This window comes from Vitis riparia, chromosome 19 (assembly GCF_004353265.1).
Source record: "Vitis riparia cultivar Riparia Gloire de Montpellier isolate 1030 chromosome 19, EGFV_Vit.rip_1.0, whole genome shotgun sequence".
Classification (NCBI taxonomy): Eukaryota; Viridiplantae; Streptophyta; class Magnoliopsida; order Vitales; family Vitaceae; genus Vitis; species Vitis riparia.
In genome coordinates, this window is record NC_048449.1 from 1,788,034 (window position 1) to 1,804,590 (window position 16,557).

At 34.4% G+C, this 16,557-nt stretch overlaps 2 protein-coding genes across 3 annotated transcripts; one reads left to right on the plus strand and one right to left on the minus strand.

The window, feature by feature from the left end:
• The first annotated feature begins 1,849 nt into the window (after nt 1-1,849).
• On the plus strand, nt 1,850-8,077 carry LOC117909269 (uroporphyrinogen decarboxylase 1, chloroplastic). Of its 2 annotated transcripts, none has more exons than XM_034823226.1 (6): nt 1,850-1,971; nt 2,074-2,207; nt 5,442-5,830; nt 5,975-6,259; nt 6,834-7,069; nt 7,674-8,077. In XM_034823226.1, exons 1-6 carry the CDS (start codon nt 1,949-1,951, stop codon nt 7,840-7,842), a joined length of 1,236 nt encoding a protein of 411 aa, XP_034679117.1. In that variant the 5' UTR covers nt 1,850-1,948; the 3' UTR covers nt 7,843-8,077. The 2 variants fall into 2 exon arrangements, with proteins under 2 accessions (XP_034679117.1, XP_034679118.1); XM_034823227.1 differs by having other exon boundaries at nt 5,448-5,830.
• A 6,013-nt stretch (nt 8,078-14,090) lies between these two features.
• On the minus strand, nt 14,091-16,557 carry LOC117908587 (protein LIGHT-DEPENDENT SHORT HYPOCOTYLS 10-like). Its single transcript, XM_034822237.1, has 2 exons — nt 15,802-16,557; nt 14,091-14,504 (listed from the first exon to the last, which is right to left on the minus strand). The coding sequence occupies exon 1, from the start codon at nt 16,503-16,505 to the stop codon at nt 15,828-15,830; it is 678 nt and encodes a 225-aa protein (XP_034678128.1). The 5' UTR covers nt 16,506-16,557; the 3' UTR covers nt 14,091-14,504; nt 15,802-15,827.

Below are 16,557 nucleotides of genomic sequence, written 5' to 3' on the forward strand. Positions count from 1 at the left end.
TTACTTTCATTAACTCCAGAAGAATGATGAAATTGTTATTCGGCAACTGAGATCAAGTGACAATTTAGTAGATCTATTAACAAAGACATTGTCAACTGCAATACTCAAGAAACTCATTGGAATACGTTGACTCAAAGATCTCCATGTTATGCTACTAGAAAAAATATAATCATGTCAACATAAAAGGGAACTAATTGATAAGAATATCACTACGCTACACTTCTTTTTTCCTTCGTCTAGGTTTGTCCCATTGGGTTTTACTGACAAGGTTTTTAACGAGGCAGTTGCAGTAGTTCAAAAGAATATTATATTTTTTTTTCTTTCACTAGGGTTTTTCTCATAGGGTTTTTCCTAGTAAGGTTTTAATGAGGCATATTCTCATGATCATACAAAGGGGAGTGTTATAAAATATGAGATTTTATTAGATTATGGGAACTTGAGGATGATCATCCATATTGATGTATATTTCTTTTTAACTTCCTATAAAATGAAGATACTTCTAATGAAAATTAATCTCGTTTTCTTCCTACATTCTATTCTACTTTTCTTTGAATATCTTTATTTATTTTCTCGTCTTTTCTTCTCCTTATTATTTTATTTTACAATAATATATATATATATATATATATATATATATATATATATATATATATATTAAGTAAAGTGGTTTTCACATGTTTGGACTATAATGGAAAATACAAAAGAAAATTCAATATCACTAAGATTTGTTAAAAACTTAAATTTAAAATTTAAAATTATTTTGTATAAGAATTTGTATGATTTCAATATAAAAATGTGCTTATTTTTTGTTTAAATTTAAAATGAAAAAAGCGAATTTATTTTGGTAAACTAACTTAATAATTTAATTTAAATCATTAAGTATATTTGATCAAATAACTTTATTATATGATTTAAAGTAAAAAACAACTTTAATTTAAAACTAATTAATTTATTTTTAAATTCACATATTTACTTTACATTTTTACTCAAATTTGTCTTAATTACTTTCATGATCCTTTGCTATTTCACCACTTTCATTAGAACTTGACTTTTTTTTTTATCCTAATTATATTATAAGGATAAATATGTTAATTTGATGATTTAAAATATATTTTAATTTAATATTATCAAACAACCTTAATACTTAAAAAATAGAATTAATTAATAAGTTTTAAATTAACAACTTAACTATACTTTAACTTAAAATTAACTTAAGTCGTTAAATAATAAGTATTAAGTTTTACTATACACTAAAACTTTTAAAATAAAAAATAAATTCATCTCTTTAAAAGAAAATTTCAATATAAAAAATCGGACGAATTTAATATAAAAGGTGAACTCATCTTTTCAAAATATCGAGAACGGCACAAAAATATGGAAAGGGAGTACTACTTAACCAACTATAGTTCCATTGGCCATTGCTTATGTAAGATAATATTTAAAAGCTAATAATTTATCTATTTTTATTTTATCATTAATTTAAAATTTTATATTATTATTTGGCTATTAAAATTCTAATATAATATATATATATATATATATATATATATATATATATATATATATATATATATATATATATAAAATAAGATTAAAAAATTCATGTACCAATTTAAATCTACCATCGAACTAGTTATTTGATCAATTCAAATCCATTTGAAATTAAAAGAATTTTGAAAAATAAAATAGAGTGAGCTTCGATCAAGCAGCTCAATTTTGAGATAGATTCGAGCAGTTGAAAACCCGAATTAAATTCGGTCCGGGCTCGAGTTTGTCGAATTGTATTCGGGTCGGGTCGGGTTCGGGAAAATCGAAGAAGGGGTTAAAGGGAAGTAGCACTGACTCACTGAGCGAACTGTCAGACGGGAGAGATAAGGAAAGAGAGAACGGGTGGAAAGAGCACAAAAACGCTGCCGTTTTGACGTCCCTCTTCGCTCCACTTCACACGATGAGCTTATCTTCTCCGACCAGGTTCCTTGGCATTCTCTCTTCTCTCCTCTCTCCTCTCCTCACTTTTTTTAATTTCTAATGAATGCAAGTTTCTGATTCTGCAAGTCAATCCTTGTGTTGCAGTATGTGTTGCTGTCTCGGCTGGAGCTCTTCCTCCTCCGTACAACTAGGGTTTCTTCCCGCCAGATTTTTTCGCGTTTCTTCCAGACCAACCAAAAGATTTCATTTCAAATGCTCTTCTTCGGTTCCTGATTCTGGTATTTTTCTCTTTTAATCTTTTAATTCATTGCTGTATATTGCTTCTTAGCATTGCCGATATATATATATATATATATACACACACACATATAATTCCCTTTGTATTTGTTTTTTTTTTTCATTTATTTGTTCTTTGTTTTTGTTCATTTCGTGTCATTTACGAACCAAGCTACTGCAGCTTTGAAAATTCGATTTGTTGCTATAGTTTCTGGGGGTGTTTGACTCCATTTAGCTAGGACCTTCCTAGTCTGTGTTTGGATGTTGGGAAAATAGAATAAATTTACAAGGAAAATCATTTTCTTTTGTTTGGTTGCGAAGGAAAAAATGTGATAGAAATTAGGCGGAAGTTTTTACATTTAGGCCGTTTGGATCACAGAAAGTGAGAGGAAAAGGAAAGAAAAGGAGGAAGGAATCTAAATTTTCTTGTTTGGTTTCCCATGGAAATACAGAGGAAAAATCAAATATAATGAAAATATCGTTTAGAAACCTATACATTGTGTAGAGGATGAAAGAAGGGAAATAAACTCGGAGAACCACGGGAGAAAAATTTATTGGGTTTCAACCTATTTTTTGTTTTCAACTTTTTCTTTACTTTCATTTCTATTTTTATCCCTCTTACTTTTCCTCTTGACTTTCCAAGATCTAAATGGAGCCGTAAATCTGAGGAAACGTTTATTTTGTCAAACTTGTATTATACTCTCGTTCCTTATATCCTTCCTTTCATTTTTTTTTTTTGGCTTGCCTTGTCCTTTTGATCATGATTTTTGGGAACCAAGTATAGGCCTTGTGTTTCATGATCTTAGTCAGCTAGATCATGACATTGTTGCCCATAAACTTCAGTATCTGCCAAAGCTGTTCATACTTTCATCATCATCATCTTCTTCTTTCTCTTTTCTTTTTTTTTTTTCAGGTTGCTCTAACTCCAAATTATCAATAATTTCTAACATCAATAAAATTATTAAAATCCTTGCCCATAATGTGTCCCATTTGTTGTTTGTTGATGATACCTAGTTTCTACAACGCTCATCAGGAACATATGATGCATCTAAGTTGGACCTTCATGTTGTTTGAGGCAATATCAGCTTAATAATAAACATGAAGAAAAGTGAACTGATTCTTGTAGTTGAAGCCGCAAATGTGGAGGGTCTAGCTTCGGTGTTGGGCTGCAAGGTAGGGAATCTACTCACCACATATTTGGGCCTTCTTTTGGGAGCTCCCCACAAATTTGTGAAGGTGTGGAAATTGTTAAAGGGGAAATTTCAGTGAAAGCTCATCTCGGGGAAGAGGCAATGCCTTAAGAGACTCACCTTGATCAAGAGCATGTTGTCAAACTTGCTTATTTATTTTATGACTCTTTTTGCCTATTTTTTTTATGATTCTCTTTTTGCCATTCCTAGAAAGGCAAGCTTGAGATTGGAGTAGATTTATAGGGGTTTCCTTTGGGGTGAGGGAGAACTTGAGAAAAAGCTTCATCTAGTTAATTGGTCTACTTTATGCTTGAACAAGAAGAATGGAGGTCTTGAGATGAGAAATCTTCATACCCTTAACAAGGCTTTGCTTGAAAAATGGAGTTGAAGATTTGTTATTAAAAGAGTAACCCTTTGGAAATAGGCATTAGTGGAAAGTTTGGAGTTGATGAAGGGGGTGGTGTTTGAGGGTGATGAGGGTTGGTTATGGGGTGGGTTTGTGGAAGGCTATTAGATTTGGGTGGGGGATGCCTTTAGAAGGAGAACTTGTTTCTTTGTGGGTAATAGCAGGAGGGTAAAATTCTAGAAAAATAGATGTTTGGAAGAGTATTTTCTGTAGCTGCTGCAAAAGACTCTTGGGTAGTAGAAATTTGGGAGCAAGTTGGGGAGCGGACGCCTTTTTCTTGGAGATTGCAATTGAGCTTAGTGTTTTTTTTTTTTTGATAGGTAAATAGAGCTTGTATCAGAAGCGCCTAGAAGCGGAGAAAACAGCACACACAAAGTATACAATCAGAACGCCCAATAATCTAGGCTGCAATTGAGCTTAATTAAAAGAGATGAGGGGGACAGCTTGGGATGGAAGAAATCTAAGAGTGATGACATTACTATTAAATCCCATTTTGCTTCCTTAGCCTAGGGAAATAGTGAGCTTTCCCCATAAGCATTGTTTGGAATCCATGGGTGTCAATGAACATGAGTTTCTTTACTTGGGAAGTTGTTTGGCAGAGCATCTTAACTCTTGATCAACTTAGAAGGAAGAGTTGGAGCATTACAAATAGATATTGCATGTGTAAAGAGAAAGAAGAGTTGGGTTGATCATATGCTTTTTCGTTGTTCCAAAGTGAGAATCTTATGAATTTTTTTTTCTATTTGGAGTGGGCTGAGTGGCTTGGGTGTTGCACTCCTTTGTAAGAGGAGCTGTCTTGATTTGACATGACTCTTTCGTAGGGAAGAAGAGGAAGAAAGTTTAGAGAGTCGCTCCTTTGTGCCTATTTTGGAATATATGGAAAGAAAAAAACAGGAGGTCTTTTGAAAATGCAGAATAGTTGGATCAAACAATCAAATCTTCCTTTATATGTATCTTTTTGGATTGGAGAAGAGTGTGCATAGATGATTCTTCTATGACCATGCTAGGCTTTGTAGATTGTTTGCTCTCCTTTTTGCTTGCTTGTTGCTGCATTTTGTATACATCCATGTGTACTTTGGTGTGTGCGCCCTTTTTTTCTGGTGCTTTTAATTTATCTCTTCGTTTGCCTATCAACAAGAGAGAGAGAGAGAGAGAGAGAGAGAGAGAGAGAGAGAGGGGATAATGTTTAGCTATATAGCCTAGTTATATTTGGAAACTTGTGTTTTTTAAATTCTCCAATAGCACGTTGTATTGCTGTGATATTTTCCCGTTGTTAGGATGCCAAATTGGAGAGAGAGAGAGAGAGGATAATGTTTAGCTATATAGCCTAGTTATATTTGGAAACTTGTGTTTTTTAAATACTCCAATAGCATTTTGCATTGCGGTGATATTTTCCCGTTGTTAGGATGCCAAATTGGAGAGAGAGAGAGGGAGGGAGGGAGGGAGGGGACGAGACTGCAACAACTAATGTGACAGAGGATAATGTTTAGCTATATAGCCTAGTTATATTTGGAAACTTGTGTTTTTTAAATACTCCAATAGCATGTTGTATTGCTGTGATATTTTCCCGTTGTTAGGATGCCGAATTGGAGACTTGTGCAGTTTCCCTCTATTTTCATTTTATTTGCATTTTATATGAGGTTCAGATCCACTCTTGGTTAAGGCTGCAAGAGGGGACCCTGTTACTCGGCCTCCAGCATGGATGATGCGCCAAGCCGGAAGGTACATGGCTGTTTACAGAAAGCTTGCGGAGAAATACCCATCCTTCAGACAGAGGTCAGAGACAACTGATCTCATTGTGGAAATTTCTTTGCAGCCTTGGGAAGCTTTCCACCCTGATGGTGTTATCATTTTCTCCGACATACTTACACCTTTACCTGCATTTGGTGTCCCATTTGACATAGAGGAAGTGAGGGGCCCTGTTATTCATTCTCCAATTCGCTCTGAAGAAGGCTTGAAAGTATTGCATCCCATAGACTTAAAGAAGCTTCATTTTGTGGGAGAATCACTAAGAATTTTGCGGCAGGAGGTAATTTTATTTTATCATCATATGTAGAAAAAGAGGGTTGACTAGATTAGTTTAGTCCTGGACTTGCTTTTCTTTGAATTTAATTTTGAAGGTCAGAACTGTCCATTTCTTATAATCCTGCTTATGTAAGTTCTCTTTATGTAGGTGGGGGGACAAGCTGCTGTTCTGGGTTTTGTGGGAGCACCTTGGACAATTGGGACATATATAGTAGAAGGCGGTACAACTCGAACATATACGATCATAAAAAGCATGTGTCATACAGCACCAAATGTATTGAGGGCTCTTCTTTCTCATTTAACACAGGCAATATCTGAATACATTGTTTTCCAAGTTGAATCCGGGGCCCACTGTATACAAATATTTGATTCTTGGGGTGGTCAACTACCGCCTGATATGTGGGAGTGCTGGTCAAAACCTTATATTGAAGAGGTAACTTGAGGTTGTTTTTGTTAATTATGTGGAGTATTTGTTTTTCCTGCCTGCTTCATGATGTTAACAATCTGTAAGTTCTTCCAGCTTGCAGTTCAACTATTTACTTCAGTCACAAAGAAGTTATGAATATAATGCTTATATAGACTACAAACAATACCATTTTTTTTTCCCCTAAATTTTCCAGTTATATTTCCATGACGTGCACAAGGATAAAACCTTGAGTTATGATTCTTTAGCTTTTGAAAGTTGAATTAAAAGTGTAGACCTTTTTTAGTATGGATTGTAAATTTCCTCCCTAGCATAATAAATCATAGACTAACAAACATTATTATCACCTTCTGTGTACTACCTTATCTAGACACACACACACACAATCGACACCTTCTGTGTACTACTTTGATATATATTTCTTAGGCCATTGAGCCTCTGGATGAAGTTGTAAGGGATCAAGCGGGCAAATGGCTGGTTACAGGTTCAAGTAAGAGCAGGGAGAAAAAAGTGTTACACACACACAAAGGCTATTTAGGTGTGTTATGATGTTATCGCAGTAATTTCACTTTCCATTTTGCAGATGGTGAGTGTTGTAAGGAAAAGGTGCCCTGGAACTCCAATTGTTCTATACATTAATGGAAATGGTGGTCTTCTTGAGCGAATGAAAGGAACTGGGGTCGATGTGATTGGACTTGACTGGACAGTGGATATGGCTGATGGAAGAAAGCGATTGGGGAGTGGAATCAGTATACAGGGAAATGTGGATCCTGCTTTTTTATTTTCTCCTCTTCCTGCCTTGACTAATGAAATTCAAAGGTTTGTGACATCAGTAAAATTTTTTGATAGAACTGGTTTATATCCTTCTATATGAAGTCATTTTTATGCTTTGAGTTAGATCTTTACTTGAATCTCTATTATGCAGGCTTGCCTGTTAGTAGACTATTGCCGAAAATTATAATGACTTGACCTTTTAACGTACATACTCAAGGAATAATCTTGCATAGAAAATAAAGTCATGGTGAATAGCTAGGATAAAGCTCTTACTCTTGGCATTGAGCCAAGCAGTTTTGTGGTAAATGCCTTAGTCATGGGTGCCTATGCATCATATAGGTAGAATGTGTCTGACATGGTGACCTCAAAAAAACTAAAATTCAATATGCCTATGGAGACTGTATGGTTGTCAATGTTCCAAGTAGCAAGGTTTCTGACATGAAAATGAGGGATTCTCTCTCTCTCTCTCTCTCTCTCTCTCTCTCTCTCATAGGCAAAATGGGAAAATAAAAAAAAACTCAAAAGTTTCCTTGTTACATAGATAAATATTGCTGGGCTGATGGATCTAGTTCTTTGGTCCTGCCTCTCCTAAAATGAGTTGCAAAACTTGGATTTTGATTGCTTTAATTTGATAGAACTTTTTTGGCAGGGTTGTGAGGTGTGCAGGACCAAGGGGCCACATTCTTAATTTAGGTCACGGCGTTCTTGTTGGGACACCTGAAGAAGCTGTTGCACATTTCTTTGAAGTTGCAAGAAACTTGAACCTTAGTACACTGCTTGAAGACAATGCAGTGGAGGAACCTAAATTGGCTGTTTGAGGGCAGAAAATTGGTTAAGCAAAAGTTAGTAATTTTGTCTTACAAATCGGCTGTTAGTTTGGAGTTTGCATCTTATTCCCACAGCATGACTGTGTGATCTCACTTTAGCAAGGTTGATTATAGCTCTGAGGTTCTGTACATGCCTGTGGGTGAGCTAAATATTCTCATTCAATTGTATGTGTAATAAAAAAAATCTCTGAGATGAATCAATAAATTGATTCTTGTTGTTTATTTATGATTGCTCTCTCTTTGTAGTTACCTTTGGTGGTGTAGGGAAGTGTTAAAGATAAGAGTAGGAAACTTCAGCTTCAGAGTATCTATCAAGAACCTTCTTAGCGATGTTGCACACTGGAATTTAGTCCACATTGCAGTTAATGAGGGCCACCTATTTAATTGATCCCATAAAGTTGCATTGATCTCTTGATCCTTGCTATGCTATGATGTAATTGATCATCAAGAAGAATGTTGTTGATCAGATGATTGATGGAATATGATTAGTGGGTGAGAGATATTTAATCTTCGAGTTAGCCATCTATTACTTGATGCAATTCAATAGCTGACTGAGCATCAACATAAATGAAACTTGAATGCAGAAAACCCAAAACCCAAAAGGGCGTGCGCGGGCGTGCACACACACATATATATATTAACTTTTTTTCTTTGATAAAGAAAAGTGAAGAACCTGAGCCTAGCCTTTTGGCTAGGATCCCCTCCCTAGTTAGAGCTTTTGATATCCATTTTGTGGGCGTGTTGTGGGAAACTTTAGCAAGGTAACCAAAACTTTTCTGTTCCAATTCTTAAGGTTTCACTTGGCAGTTATGGCTGCTTTATGAAGAATTCCTCACCTAAAATGACGGCTGCTTTCTGAAACAATTCTTTGTGCATGTCCTTTATTTCCATTTCATTCAGATCAAGGTAAAGTTTAGGTACCTTTTTGTCTCAGTAGTTTCTACTAGAAACCGCGAATTATAGTTGAATATATTATGTTTCATCTCTTCGACATTCTATGCCAATTACCTATAAATGATTTTGAACATTTAAAATGGTGTTATGGTAGCTTTTAAATCCCTTTTCTTCCATCAGCATTATCACATAATCAACTCAGTATTGAAAATGCATTTTGATGACACTGCTAGAATATAGTCAGTTAAACATTGGACTGCAGGCTTAATATTTTTTGTACTTAGATGCAAAATGCTATCTTTGGAATTAATATTTTGGTTTAATTATCTGGATTTTCTAGTCAGGCTTGTGATTGTTAGGCTTTTAGGAACCACCAGGCTCAACCTAATAACATATTACTACATCATCACCTTTTTACACTACTTTTGCGGTGTACTCTTTTCTTTTCTTTTCTTTTTGTCCCTTTACTAGTCCTGTTTTGAACAGTTGGAACAGTAGATTGCCCACTACTGGAAGGCACACACTGGAAAGTTGGAACTGTAGAGAGTGCAATGATATCACGAAAGAAGCATTGTCCAAAGTTCAGGTTTAGGTTGGGCCATATGCAGGCATAAGGGCTGTTTGCCATGTCTATAGCACCCTGGACTTGGATTCAGGACAGGAATGTTATTCCCAAACCCAATTTTCTGAATTGGACAGGGTTAGGTTGGATGAGTGGGGCAACAAATTGTCACCTCTCTGGATGTCTCCAGCTGCTTGTCTTTGAAGATGAAGATGTCTGCAAAGTGCTGATAAATATATTTCACACTTCTTTGTGCTGTGTTGCTGTGAATAGAAATGTGAGTTTTAGTTTTCTTGTGGCCTTGTGGCCAGTCGGTATTCTTGCTTTGACAGCTTGATCGGATTACTGGTGTTTATGTTTGATTGTGTTTGATCCTCATACAGGGATTCATCTGTTTTGAAAGGAAGTATTCATGCTTTGACAGCTTGATCTGATTACAGATTTATATGTTTGATTGTGTTTGATCCTCATGCTGAACTGCTAGAGGGATCCATATGTTGAGTGCCAAATCCAACTGTTCTAGACCAAAGACAACATGGCCTGTCTGACCAACAAGTTCTTTTCTTTCTTTTACTTTTTGCTTTTTGGTTGTTTATTATTACTTTATTGGTTAATGAAACTCTCAACTATTCCCAAATTTCCCATGTTTAGCCTGGCTATCACTTAATAGGTGAAATTTTCATTTGTTTAGTATGTTTCAATAATTCTAAAATCATACCGAAATCTTGAATATTGCTTATAATTCCTTAGTATGTTCGAGAAATTACAGTTCATGAAATAGCTTTTTTAATTTTCTTAACCTGCATTTCTTGATTAATTCCCTGAAATGATTATGTTTTTCTCCCAGCTTCTCCATTGTCATTCTCCTAAAGTCTTAAATCTTGAGTTTTGATGATTCGAACTGTTTCTTGATTTCTCAATTTGTTTTGTATGATTCTAATGCTGCAAACATGAAGAAGGATGACATAGAAGAAGGTTTATGAGAAACTGTTAGGTGCATCAAGTCAGCCTTACCTCAGATCTTGTATTGAGCTCAATTACTTAGTGGGCAAGCCGCGAGCCGCGAGCAAAACCAGACTCCAGGCTTTGCAGCACATGAACAAGATCAGTGTAAGCTTTTGTTTTTGTATTTGTTTTTTTTTTCTTTTATTTTTAATGATAGGGGAGGACTAGTTTAAGTGTGCCTTTAAGCATTGTGCAACATCTGGAGGTTATCCTGGTGATTAGAGGCTGTTTCACCTTTTGTCTGAGGTATTAAGTGATGGTTCCTAGTTGGGAACATCTAATTATGACTCTTTACCTTAATTTCTTGGAAAAAGGTGTCTGTTTGCCCTTTACAGATGAAGGATCATGCCAGTGACTCCAGGGGGTGTTCATTTTGTTATGTGCTTGCTTGGACAAAGAACCTTGGTAGTATCCTGATACATTACATTTCTCGGTGAGGGAGTCTTAGGATACTCCCTAGGGTTCACACCTCTTACTTATAGGAAAGAAAATCAAAATACTTTGTCCTTGGGCACTTCAGAAGATGGTTATGCTACTAATACTCTATATGATTCATAACATCATGGTAGAGGGAGTTTCTATCAGGTCTCGATTGAATATATATAGATAATGCCAACTAGGTCAAGTCTTCCAGAGCTTGAGCACACTTCATGGCTAGCTGAAAGGAAAACTAAATACATCTTAATTCATTACTGATCTCTCTTCAGGCAATTGGCTCTTCATTATTCTCATTTTCAGTTACCGGGTTCTCTAAAAACCTAGCTCCCTTCATCTCATCTCCTCACCAGGAACTACTCAACTTGAATGCGAGCTTGGTTATGATGGTATGCTCGAGAAATGGCCACTACAGACGCCAGTCCCAGCTGAGGTTTTTGCAGCGCCAATCCTACCTTCAGGTCAGTCAGTGGAGGAATGTGTCTGAATCTGTTTCAATTAACATGATTTTGGATTTAACATGTTATCAATACTGAATGGGAAAAGACATTCCCAGCTGGAATACTGATGGGAGTAGAGTGACTCGATCTGCAGTCCACCAGAGCCTCAGAAACACGGAATTGGGAACTTGGGAACGGTATAACTTTCCTGCAAAACACTACTGGAATCATGGAAATAGGGTCAAGTTCCGGCCCTTTATCGGGTTATCTGTCAGTCATCTTCAAGCTTTGCCTTTCTTTCTTGGCTTGTACGCCCAGGACAGGGGCCACAATGCTTCTCCATAGGGGGTCAGGGATCCATTTTTCCCGGAACAAAGCTTGGTCACTATCCTTTTTATCATCTTAATTTGGTGCCATCTGCTGTTCTTTTTCTCTTTTGGGATTATCAAGAGATCTTCTTCAACCTCATTCTCAGCAGAATTTTGGGTCCCAACATGATAATGTCTATGCATAGCTTTGGGAAAAACGGTCTGCTTTTTAAATCCTACTTGCAAGTTTGTTCGAACTAAGCCCTACTCCTCTCACACGGGAAAAGAGAGAAGACGAAGGTTTTGTTTGGCAATGATTTAGAAAACTTTTTGAATATTCAAATATGAAAAATGTTTTTTCTTAGAATTCTTTTTTAAAAAGCAAGGGGAAATATCTCAAATGTCTTTTAAAAAACATGTTTTTTGAAACAAGTTAAAAAAAAAAAACTGTTTTCTAACGAAAGATTATCAAATATATTTTCTAAAAAATTATTTTTAAAAACAATTTCGAAGGTTTTCTTTCGATTTTGCAACGTAAAAAATTGGAAGGGAAATATAAATTATTTATAAATCTAATATACAATTAATGGACTCATGGTGTTACTTTATATATATATATATATATATATATATATATATATTTTCCTTTAATTTGAAGATGAAGCAACACCTTATGGGTTGGAAAGGGTAATCGTGAGTTTATATTAATAGGACAAATTTAAAAGAGCTTCTAATAAGAATTGTGTTTACTTTTAGTTAAAATAGGATAAGTCAAGAAGAGCATCTTGTGTTACCAAATCATTTGTTTCATTTTTCTACCAAAAATTAAGAATGGCTTGTCTCTCCTTTGGTATAAAAGTTGGAAAATGTCAAGGTATTGTGGTGGTATCAAACGAATGATTTATACCATTAAATATATATAGTAAGATATAAGCCGATAAATAAGGATATAAATGAATGTGATCAATAAAAGATACAAATAAAATAAATTATAATATAAATAATGAGATCGAAAAATATACGGTGATTTTAAGAAGTGTTTTTAATCTTTTTTATATTTTAAAGATAAAAAAATTTAAGTGTTAAAAAATTAAAAATATTTTATAAAATCACTGTCAAACATACTCTAAATATTTATTTGTATATTTTTTTATATTTTATTTTTTATTTAAAAAAAAACATTTAAATAGAAGTAACGCATTATTTTATGTTTTTAAAAAATCACTATGGAGCAAATGTATTTATACTAAATAATGAATAAATTTGAATTTCATTGAGACAATGGAATAGAAGAGAAAATGACAACCATGCATAGTTCTTTTATTTATTTATTTATTTTTAGGGTATTGAGCACAAGACTTAATAAGAGGATCATTTTTAATATAATTAATAATCATATAAAATACAAGTATAATAATTAAAATAATGGGAAAACAAAACATAAGCGCCAATAGTATATAAAAAAAAAACTTTAGTGGATACAAAAATAAATGAGAAGTGCCATTAAAAAAAAAAAAACTACATAGGCCTTTGGTCTACTATTTCTTATTTAAACAATTATTTTAAAATAATTATCATTGATTATAAATTCCTCCAACACATCAACTTCTTCCTTGTTTTTTAAAAAATAAATTTATATTTTTTCAACTTAGAGGTCATTAGAAGAAAATGATATAATTCTGATATAAAAAAAATTGAGGTGAGTGATGTAAAATTAATATGATTATTTAAGAAATTAAAAAAAAAATTAATATAAAGAGTGAGAGGACATTGATACAAATAGAATATTATGAAGATATGAATCATGACATCACATTATATAGTAGTGGGGTATATATGCCACCATGAATTATGAAGGAGAGATTGCAAACTGTGTGACACCCTGTGGTGATGATTTCATGTGATCATTCTAATCTCATAGAAACATTTAAAAATCAAGGGAAAAAAAAAAATCAAATCCCTAACCCTAATTGGAAAATTTTGCATGACCCTAAATTTTAAGGGTTTTTATGAGTCTACGCAAGCTATAAAACAATACTGTAAAAAAAAATGATAAAGAAAATGATTTTCTAATATTTTAATTTGAGAAAAGATGTTAAATATTTTTTAATTTCATTTTTCTTAAATAAATGTAAGAAAAAATTACATAGTTGGTGTCATGTGATATATTTCTTATTTATTATTTTAAAAAATAAAAACTTTAATACAAAAACTAGAAATTTATGATATATTTCGATATTTTAAAATTTTGACGATACAAAAACCATTTATTTCCTTAAATTTTAAAATTTTTGAAAGAAAAGATATTTACTTATTTTTGCATAAAGATTCTAACATTTTATGTAGGAATTTAAATTTCTAAAAATAAAAGTAAAAAAATATATTCAAACATACACTTGATAATTTAATTTTCTTTTCATCAATTTTTTTTGGCACAAACAATTAAATAATAAAAAAATTTATAAATTTTTCTTATATTTTTTCTTCCTTAAAACTTTCCAAGGGGCCCAAGAGAAAATACCATAAGAAAGAGAAAATGATCACAAGAGAGCTTGTAATTAAAATAGAAATTTAACAAACAATTCAAAGAAAACATATGAAAGAAAACATCCTAATTTACTGCAAATACTTCCATAATATCCCAAAATGACATTGTTGCAACTTTCTTACCTTCCAATCATTCAAAATTTGAGAATACAACTGCAGAATCAAAAGTCCTGCATTGACATATATATCTATATATTTATATATATATTGATATAGTTCAAGGTGACCAATTTAACTGCATGTAATAAAACTAATCATCTTCTCTTTCGCTTCTTCGATCGGGCTTCATCAACTTAATGAAGCTTTAACTCTCATCAAGATGATAAATTAGTGCATGCATAGAAAGACATCAAAGACTTGACCATGATCACTGAAGAGTTGGACAGCAACATCATATACTAGACATGGTAGAACTCCAAAATATAGAGGGTCGAATTCTCTGACTTGGACATGATATGGGGCCTGAAAGACAAGTCAAGATTCGATATGTAGATCAGAAAACGATATGGAAAGAGGTCATGAAGACTTAGGAGTATGCTATGCTACTATGCACAGGGTGAAAAAATGCATCTCAAAAGTCATGAAGCAACTCAGCCATGCTATTTCTTAGCTCTATTACTGTCCAGAACTGACAAAATTTCCATCATATTCATGAAGAAAAAGATTTGGTATACTCGTGAGGTTTTGGGAAGATGTTTATGGATGAATTTTGTTTACAACCAATACTCGTGGGGTGTGATATATCACTACAAAGACATGGAGACTAATTTATGATGTATAGAATTTACTCATCTCATTGGAGACAAAAGACAATATTGTTTTGGTACAAAGGACAAACACATATAACATTACCAAACAAAAGGACATTCACATGGAAGAGATTTTAAAGACGAGAAAGATTTTGTATGGCAGATAAGATCTCCATAAAACTGTATGAGAAAATCTTCAAGAATATCTAAGAGTCTACCATGGTGATCCTATTGTATAAAGAGTATGACCAACAAACAACCACATTAATTAATTAATTAATTAAATATTTGGTTGATCCTATTGTCTAGGTGATCTCCATTTATGAATATTTTTTCTTTGGAGGAGAGAGGGAGGGAGAGGGAGAGGGGGAGGGAGAGGTCTCCAATTATATATGAATACTTTTTGTTTGGAAGAGAGAGAGGGGGAGAGAGGGACATTGTCTAATGTATATATATACATGTGTGTGTGTGTGTGTTTGTGTAATGTGCATCCATGGCGGGCAGAAAAATCACTCAGAATCCCAAAAGAGCCAACTCTAGAGAAAAGCAAACATGCAGATGAAAATTATTTAACTGGGAAACCCCCAAAACAAACTGGACTTTGCATGAGAGAAAGAGAGAAAAAGAGATTTTCCCACTGTTTCCATTGTCCCATATGATTGTGAGAGGAAAAAGATGCCCAGGTAAAGTTAGGAAGCACAGTCATATTCTCCCTCTTTACTCTCAAAGATTACTAACAACTATGCAAATTAGGGTTTCTGAACCATTTCCAACTAGGGTTTTTCTATGAAGAGAACTAGATTCCCTCTCCCCCATTTCTCAATAAAATAAACCCTAATCAACAACTGATTCTCCCTCTTTTCTCAGGTTTTTTTTCTCCTTAGTCAATGATATGAACCAGAGTTTTCTTATATTTATAGAGATTTCTAATACCTTCATTGTATTTTATCATCATATTCCATTATTTCCATGGAGCTGAACTTGTGTATATAACTAAATGGGATGATTACCATTTTCTCGGGAAAGCTGGAAAGAATCACATGGACTGCATCGGAAAGTTCGACTCATCGTTGTTCGCCTTCATTTGATTTCTCTTTTTCTTCTTCTTCTTATACGGGACACCCCTCGCCTTGGCTTGGGAGTCCCTCACTTCGCGTAAATAAATCCGAATTGCCCCACTGGCAAAAGGGTTTTTCTCAGGTAATCCTCCATTTTCTTCATAAGCAGCTCTGAGGCGACCGATTAGGGCATCAAGGCTGCCCCAAGCTTGTTTCAATGGACAAGTACAAGGACCAGGTGGTTCAGGTTGCCCAAAATAGACACAGCCTTGTAGGTGCACCTTTGTCTTTCCGAACTGATCAAGATATCGAAGAAAATCGAGTACTTGGTTGGAGTTGCACTGGGCGAGGGCAACTGGGGGTCTTTGATTCTTCAAGAACTGTCCAAAGGTGTTCCAGTCTCGCCGCTTCTGCGACTCGTACCGACTCAGTGGTGGCGGTTGCTGCTGCTGATCTTCAGCAGAGGATCGAGTCGACGACCCTTCTCCTGTGTCCTTTCCTTTGTTGCTTGACATATCAGATGAATTCCCAAGCAAGATGAAGAAGAAGATGGTGGGAGAAGAAGAAAAAGAAGAAGAAGAAGAAGAAGAAGAAGATAGCAGAATTGCTGTGGAAAAAAGGATGGAGATCACATCATGGGGCTGCTGAGGAGACATGCCATGGGACCTATGAAAGTGCTTTAGCTCCTCTTTTTCTTCCTCCCTCACA